The sequence below is a fragment of the Haplochromis burtoni genome, unplaced genomic scaffold, assembly GCF_018398535.1.
Source record: "Haplochromis burtoni strain Fernald_Lab_line unplaced genomic scaffold, NCSU_Asbu1 Contig_112, whole genome shotgun sequence".
NCBI lineage: Eukaryota > Metazoa > Chordata > Actinopteri > Cichliformes > Cichlidae > Haplochromis > Haplochromis burtoni.
This window is the reverse complement of record NW_024582473.1, coordinates 1,698,863-1,709,610: the sequence shown is the minus strand read 5'-3', so window position 1 is coordinate 1,709,610 and position 10,748 is coordinate 1,698,863. Positions and strand designations below refer to the sequence as shown.

At 43.6% G+C, this 10,748-nt stretch overlaps 2 protein-coding genes across 4 annotated transcripts in view; one reads left to right on the top strand and one right to left on the bottom strand.

Annotated features, from left to right (window-relative positions):
* The first annotated feature begins 15 nt into the window (after positions 1 to 15).
* prmt7 (protein arginine methyltransferase 7) lies at positions 16 to 7,782 on the top strand. Its single transcript, XM_005928410.2, has 17 exons — positions 16 to 287; positions 942 to 978; positions 1,131 to 1,280; positions 1,375 to 1,483; positions 1,721 to 1,833; positions 1,935 to 2,164; positions 2,241 to 2,421; positions 2,822 to 2,949; positions 3,221 to 3,359; positions 3,443 to 3,526; positions 3,619 to 3,666; positions 3,843 to 3,932; positions 4,232 to 4,393; positions 4,907 to 4,981; positions 5,588 to 5,748; positions 6,137 to 6,233; positions 6,860 to 7,782. Exons 1-17 carry the CDS (start codon positions 193 to 195, stop codon positions 7,016 to 7,018), a joined length of 2,058 nt encoding a protein of 685 aa, XP_005928472.1. The 5' UTR covers positions 16 to 192; the 3' UTR covers positions 7,019 to 7,782.
* ciapin1 (cytokine induced apoptosis inhibitor 1) overlaps positions 7,780 to 10,748 on the bottom strand; it is a 9,182-nt gene continuing 6,213 nt past the window's right edge. For all 3 annotated transcript variants that reach the window (XM_005928413.2, XM_005928412.3, XM_005928411.3), the window contains exons 5-9: positions 10,143 to 10,311; positions 9,307 to 9,383; positions 8,968 to 9,089; positions 8,576 to 8,657; positions 7,780 to 8,481 (exon numbers count right to left, since the gene is read on the bottom strand). In XM_005928413.2, the coding sequence (XP_005928475.1) occupies positions 8,371 to 8,481; positions 8,576 to 8,657; positions 8,968 to 9,089; positions 9,307 to 9,383; positions 10,143 to 10,311 (561 nt within the window). In that variant the 3' untranslated portion in view covers positions 7,780 to 8,370. The remainder of the gene's footprint in view (positions 8,482 to 8,575; positions 8,658 to 8,967; positions 9,090 to 9,306; positions 9,384 to 10,142; positions 10,312 to 10,748) is intronic.

Below are 10,748 nucleotides of genomic sequence, written 5' to 3'. Positions count from 1 at the left end.
TACCAAAAAAAGAAAATATCAACGACGCAAAGCGTCACGTGACTCCGCCTACGTGACGTCACGTGGCAAGATGGCGGCTTCCTTTGGAGAAACGCTGCTGCTGTGATCGTGTTTACTTGCCTACTTGTAGAGAATATTCAGGCGAAACCAGCCGTCATTCAACCGCAGAGGGGTCCGAGTGTCGTGGCGGAGATGAAGACCTTCTGCGGGAGAGCCAACCCGACCACCGGGGCTTTAGACTGGGTGGAGGAGAGCGAGGAGTACGACTACCACCAGGAGATAGCCAGGTATGCTCAGGGCGTTCAGTGACCACAGATGTGGTTTACAGATGTCTTGCGTACCCTGAAAACAAAGATCCTTAGAAACACTGAAGATATTCGCCACTCTGTGATCCTGTATGGAAGTTCAGTGATGCCGGCAAAAGAAATTGTAACGTTTGTCATGAAAATTCTCAACTTAAACGTGTAAAAATGCACAATAAAGATAAGAATATGAGATATAAAAGCACAGATAATGATATGGAAACAAACTACAGATACAGTCTCACCCTACACTGCTGCTGATCAATAAAAGGTTTTGAAAAATCAACGTTATTAACTGAAGTGAAAAATATCATGGAAAAAATGGCCTAAAAAATGAGAATTGTAAAATAAAATTAAAAAAAATTATATGTTTGTCTTTCTAAATCCAAATGTAAACAGAACGTGAATATATTTTTTTAAATTGTACATTCATTTTCTTATTTATCTTTTTCTTAACTTTCCTCTGTTTTAATTAAGCTCCTTTGACTGACTTTGTTATGGCACATGTTCTTTGTTGGTTATGTTTTCAAAAATGATGATTTTATACGTTTAAACTGCATTAGTGACTAATTTTTATCTTTTTCTTCTTTAATCGGTTTTTTAAAATTTACAATGATCCTTCATCGGTTTATCTTTCAGGTCCTGCTATGCAGACATGCTGCACGATCGCGACAGGGTAAGACCTGGAGAAAAAGTCCCTCAGAACTCTCAGAAGTGCTTTTATTATTACTAATAATAAACCCAAATAGATGGATAACACATATAACAAGTGTCGTGTTTGACAGCAGAAATAAAACAACAACACCGCTAACATGTCTTCCACTGCAGAATAAGAAATACTATGAGGGCATCCGGGCTGCTGTAGCCAGAGTGAAGGCTCGCGGCGAGAGGGTCATCGTGCTGGACATCGGCACCGGAACTGGCCTCCTGTCGATGATGGCCATCACGGCCGGGGCTGACTTCTGTTACGCCGTGGAGGTGAACATCACTGATCGCTCTCCTTCAGCATGGATTCATTTCCTCCTTGTGGTGTTTTAATATCAGTTAATAACTTTGTGATGCTTCCCTGCAGGTTTTTAAGCCGATGGCCGAGGCGGCGCAGTGCATCGTGGAGAAGAACGGCTTCTCCGACAAAATCAAGATTATTAACAAACACTCCACAGACGTCACTGTGGGACCAGGTCAGACACGGCAGTACTGCATCAGGCTGTGTGTTAATGAATCTCAACTTCACAGCTCACCCTAAATCAATTAAATCTTCTGTCCATATATTAACTTACTAACATCACTCTTTTCTCCCAAACTGTAACGATTCACTCCAAGCACAAAACCAAACAAGCAGAGGACATTTAAAAAAACAGCATTCATTACTTACACAGCAGTGCATCTGTTTTCATAACCAGAACCCTATTTTCCAGATGGAGACATGCAGGTGAAGGCCAACGTCCTGATCACAGAGCTGTTCGATACTGAGCTGATCGGTGAAGGAGCTCTGCCCAGCTACGAGCACGCCCACCAAAACCTGATGCAGGTGTGTGCTGTCACACTTTTCCTGCATTCGTCAGCAGCTTCCTCACAGCTGAAGGTTTGGACTGTTTCCGGTAGTTTTACTTTCCTTTTGCTGCCCCGCAGGAGCGCTGCGAGGCCGTCCCTCACCGGGCCACCGTCTACGCCCAGCTGGTAGAGTCGGAGCTTCTGTGGAGCTGGGCTCAGCTGCAGCCAGTTGAGGTGGAGGGGGCCAGGCTGGTCCCTCCGCCCGCAATGGGCCGGTGTGCCGGAGCTCACGCGGTGTGTGACATCCAGCTGAGCCAGGTGTCTCCTGCCAGCTTCACCCCGCTGGGTCCCGTCTGCACCATGTTCACGTAAGAAAGGAGACACTTGCTCGTATGCATCTGCAGTTATTCACATCCCTCTCTGACTGTCATCCTTTCCTTTCAGCGTGGATTTTAGCAAACCTGTAAGCAGCGCCTTCCAGGCCCACTCCTCCCAGTTTGTGGCTCAGTCAAGTGGCCGGGCTCAGGCGGTTTTGTCCTGGTGGGACCTGGACATGGACCCCACTGGGTCCATAGTGTGCACCATGGCACCCAGCTGGACTTACCAAGAGCCAAAGATGGCCCCGGTGAGTTACTGCTCTGCTTGTGTTTAAGCAGCCAGTAGCATCAGACTACAGCAAGCTCTTCAACAGCTCAGGCAGCAGTGCCACAAATATTCTTAAATATCAGAGGGAACAACACTTCAGTGCACTCACTTTATATTCAGTGAACATGTCTCCATCTTGTACATAATAATGAAACTGCAGTAAAATCCACATCTGACAGGATAAAGAAGCCAGAACTGATCTTTTTTAAAGCTAAAATATATGAAGGTGTTTTCTTAGCTTTGCATAAACAGCTGAGGTTTGACTCACTGCGTTTAGTATGAGATAAGATAAACCTTCATTAGTCCCACACGTGGGACATTTTTTTTGGTCACGGCAAAAAGTAAATCGATAAATCATCGGTCACTGTCGTGTCTTTCAGTGGCGCGACCACTGGATGCAGAGCGTGTACTTCCTGCCTGTGGAGAGCCAGGTGACAGAAGGAGAGGAGCTGAGCCTGATGGTCTGCCACGATGACTACAGTCTGTGGTACAGCCTGCAGCCTCGCAGGTACAGTTTGCTCAGACGCATGTATACGCTTTGAACAATTTATTTAAACAAGAGACTTCTTGAATCTGCCTGCAGCTCATCAAGAAGACATCAGTGTGATTGTTCTCACTGAATATGAGTGAAAAGATTCATGTGAAAAGCTGCACCCTATGATTCAGCGGATGGTAGAAGCACGTTTAACAGCAATAACTTGAATTATCAGACATTACTCACAAACATGTCCTCCTGGTTGGGAATTGTCACAAACTGGTCTGAATGTCGATCGTTTCAGCCAGCGGGGCTCACAGACTGAGGCTCCTCCCTCTCGGCCATGTTGCACCTGCCAGGCTCACCTGGTTTGGACTCGGCCGCGTTTCGGCGAACTTAACGACAGACGGCGTACGGAGAGCTACGTCAGCGCTCTGCGCAGCGTAAGTGGAGGCATCGAGGCCGCCTGTGTAAATTCATATATTCTCGAATACGACTGCGGTTTAACGAGCTGGGTGACCTTCAGGTGCTGAGAGAGGACAGCGTGTGTCTCAGCGTCAGTGACGGGAGTCTGCTTCCTGCGTTCGCTCACATGCTCGGAGCCAAGAAGGTACGCCGCTTTCACCGCACAGATACTGTCGCTCCGTGACATCATCAGCGTCACGCCTGTTTTCACTTCCATGTGTTTCCTTTTCTACTCAGGTGTTCGGTTTGGAGAACTCCCAAATGTCTAAACAGGTTATTGATGAGGTAATCATTCAGATCATTCTCAGCGGTGATGCTTTGAAATGTTTCAGGCACTGTATGATTTTTATTCTTGTTTCATTTTGGTAAAAAGATGATGAAATGGTTTCATATAACCAAAACTGTGTCTTATCCTGCTTGTTACGTCCTGTATATCAACATGAAAGCATCTTTCTCTGCAGGTTTTGGAAGCCAACTCCATGAAAGGACGCGTTGAGCTGCTGGAGATCAGGCCGGAGCAGCTGACCAGTAATGATGTAGGAGGAGAACAGGTACCGTCGTCTTCCCGATGCAACCAGGAAGCATCTGAATGCAACACATTTAGACTCCTTTAGAAGGATGTACCACAAAGCAGGATTAAAGGGTTGACAAGTTTAAAGTCTTGAGTTTTCTGTGTCACGAAAGTGGCTCTCTTTTGACCTGGCTAAATCACCGTGGTAACACATAACCTGGTCCAGTCCAGTCAAACTGGGAGCATCTATTAATCTGTTATCACAGAGAGGATTTTACGTCAGGAGTCCCACCCACATGAGTGCTAAGGAAACTGATGATGTTGGCCTCTCCTGTGCAGATCTCCGTCCTGATGGGTGAACCGTACTTCAGCACCAGCCTCCTGCCGTGGCACTCCCTGTTCTTCTGGTACTGTCGCACCGCCCTGGCAGGTCTTCTGCGACCCGACGCCAGCATCCTGCCCCGCTCTGCCTCCCTTCACATGGTGGCTGTGGAGTTCCAGGTGAGGCTGTTAGGATTGTTGTTATCATCTGTATACAGGGCGATCAAACGTTCCCAGAATGGGACCCATAAACCAAAAAATCTTCTCTTTGTGGAAATCAGCTTACACTTGTTTCTGCGATGATCCTTCAGACTTTACACTTTAACCAATCAAATAAATACTTAATCAATCTATCAGATGTTGGCTGCTTATGTGAATTCAGGTCATATTCAGTGGTTATAAGTCCTAAGCATGAAGACTGTTCACAGATGAAGGCGCTGTTAAATGTATCATCCAAATGGCAACAAACAAATTGCTATTTTGTTTGTTTGTTTTTGTTTTGTTCACACCAGTGAGTGAAGGTGTTAAATACTCTGATCATTTTCTTTATTGCATTTCTGCATCTCCATCTTTCAGTTCTACATGCTGTGAGATTCCTCTCACTGTGATTTAAGATTCAGTTATTTTAGACATATATCCAATTATTTAACCAAAAAAATAAACGCGTTGTTTCTGTCTTTGTCTGCCTGGTAGGATTTGTGGAGGATAAGAGCGCCGTGTGGAACCTGCGAGGGCTTCGATGTCACGCCCATGGATGAAATGGTCCAGGTAAAATGAGATGATTTCACTGGATGTTAAATGAGGTTTTGAATGAGTTATTTCTACTTTAATGGTAACACTGTAACATTTGGATCAGTAAAAAGCATTATCTTAAAAACTCATTAGAGATGATCTGTAGTCGTTTTTATTGAACTAGTGCTCTGTGCTACTTCTATTTTGTGAGTTCTATTAGCTTTTGGGATTGAAGGTGTCAGGAATAAGACAAATACTCAAACAGAGACACCTCTAAATACTAGTTTGACCCTGAGAGAGGACTTTCATGTGCACAAGCTTGCTGAATCATTTCAAACTGCTGAACTTCAGCCTTCAAAAACTGAACAGAAAACATAATGAAAGCAAAGCAGTTAGTGACTAATGAGCGATTTGGGAGATTTCAATGCAGAATCAACAGTACAGTAAAACATTGTGTCATCTGCATATAAATGTACATACCAATTTGTGAAGATGAAATAATGTAATAAAAATATATTACAAAAAGAAGTGGATCTACAAATGAGTCGTGTGAAACAACTTTTATTAATTTTTGGTATAAATTCGAAGCTCATCGACTCCTGCTGATCACAACTGTAACTATCTGTGTCCAAATAAATCCAGCGCTCTCTGGATTTCCGCGAGTCCCGTGAGGCGGAGCCACACCCCCTGTGGGAGTATCCTTGTCGGGCTCTCACCCAGTCCACCGCCACCATGACCTTTGACTTCACACAGTGCCTCCCTCAGCAGCCAATCAGCAGCCAGGGCTTGCTGTCTTTCATTAGGTACAGTTACTTTAATCAGTGCCAGAACTAATTTGAGACATACATGTCAGTCTAATATGTCAGTTTTCTATCATTGTGGCTGTTGTGTTATTTGTCTTTTCTTTTCTGTAGTTTGTTTTGTCTCTTCTCTTTCTCCTAACTCCCGATTGGTTGAAGCAGCTGCTCCCTGAGCCTGGTTCTTTCTGTCAAAAGGGAGTTTTTCCTTCCCACCATCCAAATACTTGCTCGCGGGGGACGTCTGATTTTCGGGGTTTTCTCTCACCCCGTAGAGCTCCTTTTATTGTTGTGTTTTGATGCTGTTAAAATACTACTGTGAGGTTTGACGTTCATCTTCTGCTTCATAGAGTTGAGTCAGTAACATGTTTTCTATGTTAAACGTGCTTTTCAGGGAAGGTCGTTGCCATGGTGTTGCGTTGTGGATGGAGTACCACCTGACAGATGACATCACTGTCAGCGCAGGTCTCAATGGACCAATCAATGAGCAGGTAACTGCCTCTGATTAGAGCTTAATGTCTTTACTAAATGACTCTCTTTAACTTAATTGCTAACAAAGTGTTGAAAGAGTCGCCACCACAGGGTGAGAGGAGAGGTTCACCCTGGACAGGCTGCAGGACTAACACAGAGACACAAACAACCATTTACACTCACGTTCATACTTATGGGTAATTTAGAATCACCACTAACTGCATATCTTTGGGCTGTGGGAGGAACCACAGGGAGAACCTCTTACCCAGGCATTCGCCAGCACCACCAACAGATGTGTAGTTGTTATACGATTTTAGTCTTCTTTTGTAGTTGCAGCAGTTTAGGAGGAGGCCGGGTGGCTGCACCCTCTTAACCCTCATCGGCTGCTTGTCAGTACTCCTGGTTGTTTCTAATGTCAACAGATTTTACCTGCTATTATTTGGTAGGGCTGTTTTGTTTCAGTGAGAAGAACAGTGATTATGAGTGCATGTACAATACTGTAAATGAAAAATAATTAAAGCAAAATAAGTTTAAAGAATCACTAAAGATTACTAAAAGTGGTCCTCGGTGGAGCGTTTCACTGGGAGTGTGAAGTTTGCGGACACAGTGGACTTGTTGGGTTTTACAGCAGATGTTTCTCCTGCAGGGCGACTGCGAGTGGAGTCGACACAGGAAGCAGGGAGTGTACTTCTTCGGGTCACCGTGGGAGATCTCAGGTGACGGCAGGGCCGCGGTGTCCTACAGCTTCACCTTTGAACCCAGTTTAGGAGACATTAGGATGGACTTCAGTGTCACGTCTCAGTGACGTCGAGCAATCACCGACTGAACAGCTCACTTTTTACCAAACCTGACATTTAACATGTTCTGATTGAATCTCCATGATTAACCATAATTCAGAGTGTGGAACATGAGAAGCTTAGTGAGGATGTCACCAGTTCTATTTTTTACTTTCTGAGATGATACCGCTGCGGGATATTTTGTATCAGCTGGACATTAAAAGTCTGTTAGAAGTTTTTTTAAATTTTTTTTATTCTCCTTACAATAAAGGTTTGTACACAAACTTCTTAGAAGAGATGTAGCAGCGGCCAGTCAGCAGGTTACAGTCTAGTAAAGCCAAATGTTGTTTTGAGAGACTATTTATTTGATATTCAGGAAATTGTTTATAAAGTTGTTGTTGTTTTAATTGGTGTCAGAGTTTTTGTGAAAGACGTCATATATTCTAAAACGAGTGTTTAAAGCTGCTGTTTGACATGAATGTTTTGCTAACGAGGTGTCAAATTTGCCCAAATAAGTTTTGTGACTTTATATTTCATATTTTGTCTTCTGTAGGGAAACAATATTTAATAGTTTTCTCTAGAAAATGCTATAAAAAAAGTTTCTTAGTTTCCTAAAGCACACGGGAACGACTTTAAATGTTTTTAAAAGTTTGAGAGTCGGCTAAATTATTTTCTTTCAGAGCAAAGGGTTACATTTAGATCCTGGGCCACCTACAGTCACATTACCAATAACCATTTCTTAAGTATTAAGTCACATGCAGTGAAATAAATGGGATATGTTTAAACATTGTAAGGCTGGTTTTAGTTTATTGCAATGAAACAAAGAGAGGCAACAACACTTCTTTGCCTTCCACATACAAACAGACGCTTCATTTGAACGGTTTAAATGCGGTTTGGTTTCGATGTCAGTGTTCGTAAATCTTAAACAGCAATATGTTTCCACTCGGTTCTTCAGCTGTTAGCGATCAGGTGTAAATGGAAGTTAAATTCAAGGAATAAAGAAAGCATGTCAGCTTTTCAGTATGACCTAGAAAGCCTTCAGGTGAAGGCGCTCTCACTGTAGACTTTGTAGTCAATGATGAATCATTTCTATTGAAGCTTCAATGATGGAACCTGCACTCCAGCTGACAGATGGAAAAAACCATTTCTGTATGGTGTAATTGCATCTTGAGAGTTTACTTTATGTTTTAAATCTCATCACAGCAGGACTCAAACATTCTCAGTGCATATTTACTCCCGTGTGGATTATAAACAAAATGGATCAGCGAGGTGCCTCACTGATCCTCGGGGTTTAATCAGAGGGAATCGTGTCTACAGGGTCGGAAAAGAGAGGAATGTCATGTGTTGAGGTTTGAGCAGTGCGCGTTGCTGAAGTTGTGTTTCAAGCATCCGTCAGTGTTTTGTTGTCCAGAACGATTTTCTCTCCCGGCTTGAACGCCGGCATCCCCGCGTACGGGCAGCTGGCACATCGGAAAGCATCGCCAAGGTAACACTGCCACAAACAGAACAAAGATAATTATTATTTCTTTATTAGAACCAGAGGAGGGATGAGAAACCAATGCAGGCTTTTGAAAGTATACACTCACACTTCCACAGGCTGATTTTGGCAGGTCCGTCTTCTGTTTTCCTTTACTCTCCTGCTCCAGTTCTTCAGCTAGCCCACACGTGCTACACAAACATACAGTACAGCATCACGTCACATGATGTCCTTCATGCTCATGCAAAAGTTTCAGATCGATGCAAACTTCAGATTGCTCATAACACTGGATCTGTATGCTGTCAGTGAGAGCAGACGTCCTTAATGCGGACATCTCAAACATAAATTTTATAAGTCATGAAGCTGTAAATGAGCATGAGCCCAAAGGTTGTGCATGGGTAAATCGTGTAATATCTGGTTAAAAGTGCACTGACATTTCTGAAAGCTCGGATCTTGGTCTTAAAGCTCTCCAAAATATGTGAGATTTAAACAAAACCTCACCAGTTCTTGCAGGCTTTCTTCTTCTTGTCGGCTCCTTCTCCACAGGTCGGAGCTTTAAGAGAAGCTGGATCAGGTTTTTTCAAGTCATCTTCATCCAGCAGAGCATCCGAGTCCATCAGATCCTACACAGAACATAAACACGACGGACAAGAAAAACATCAGTGTGTCATTTATGTGTTGCATTACTCCAGGTTTGAGCTAACTGCAGAAAAATCAGCAATTCCCCACAAACTACATCGTGCTGAAATATATATATTTTTCTTTAAAAGAGGATTTCAGCCTGCCTAATAAACGGTCACGTGTGCGTGGTTCAGCGCTTCAGTCGGTGTACAAACTCACCACATCATCGTCGTTCATGTCGTTGGCTGACAGCGTCCACATTTTCACCGTGTTGGGATCCAGAGCAGGTTTCTCTGCTGAAATCACACATTTTAACCAACATTAGCTTCACAGCACAGACAGTCTGAGGAGCTCACAGACTCACTCGTCACTTATAATGATGCAAATGCAGCATTGTTAAAAAAATATAATAAATTAAAACGCTACTGTAGTGAGGACGACAGACACCCCGAATAGGAAATGAAGTTTCGTCCTCTAAATGGAAATTACATTATTCATAAAAAAAAAAAAAGACGCGATCGCAGACAAACTGGATTATTGTGTCTGTATAAAGAGTCGAGAAAGTCACTCGTCTTCTGTTGATAGTCTTTAAAATGTGAAAACGAAATGAGGATATTCGTTTAAAATTTTGATAGAAGAGTAGAAGTATAATGTCCTCGTAAATGGATATCAGGCCCTTGAAGAGCAAAATTGAGTATTTTGGTCTAAATAACCCAAAATGTGATGTCCACATATGTAGACGCCAGGCCTAGGAGGTTAAAGCACATTAAGAAAAACAAAACAAAAATACTACATACTGAGGTTATTTTGTTTATTAACATAAAGTATTCCTAATGCCCAGACAGTAACTTCTCCTTTGTTAGAGCCATAAATCTGTAATCCTGCACCACAGGGCTCATCCCTATCATCATCATCATCATCAACTCAAACCTCTCTACAAACTAAAGGGAATCTGGCATCTGTAGCCTATTACATTCGATCACAGTTGACAGAGACGGTGAGCTGTGGATTCAGAGACAACAGGAGAAAGAACAAAGCGTACTCATGAAGCCTACCTGGCTTGGCTGTCTTTTTCCCAAACGACAGTTTGATCTGGCTCGATGACCCCACCTCAAAGTCGGGTTTGGAGGCAGATACGCGGACTCGAGACAGGGAGTCTCCTTGGTAACCAGAGGCTGCCCTGAGGGAGCTCAGCGCTTCAGGACTGAGCTCTGCTTTGCTGATCTGAATGACGAGACAGCAAACTGATATAAGCATGGCACAAAATCAGGGGCTGGATCCAGCCTTGTGAATACGCCCAGCTGGGAGCATTTTTTTTCCCCCCACCCGTGACGTGAAGACCCACAGAAATAACGTGTAGCAGCTAAATTCGCTGCTTAACTGGTGGACCCACAGTGAACTGAGGATTCCTCCATGTTCATACTAACACTCTGGGATGTGCAGCACACTCAGAGCAGCAGTTATACTGTGCCCTCCCTTATTATCCCTCAGACGCCTGTCGAAGGTTAAGCCTTTCCTTTCCAAACCCAATTTGGAAACTCTTATTCATGCTTTTATCACCTCACGTCTGGACTATTGTAATTCCCTTTTAATAGGGGTCGGGTCGGGCACCTTGTCACGCCTGCAGTTAGTGCAAAACGCGGCGGCGCGATTTTTAACCG

Bases quoted from the DNA above. Each gene is read 5' to 3' on its own strand.
- prmt7 (XM_005928410.2), top strand. From the start codon at position 193: ATGAAGACCTTCTGCGGGAGAGCCAACCCGACCACCGGGGCTTTAGAC. The intron at 3,933-4,231 runs GTACCGTCGTCT...TCTCCTGTGCAG, and splicing joins ATGATGTAGGAGGAGAACAG to ATCTCCGTCCTGATGGGTGA. The intron at 6,234-6,859 runs GTAACTGCCTCT...TTTCTCCTGCAG, and splicing joins ATGGACCAATCAATGAGCAG to GGCGACTGCGAGTGGAGTCG.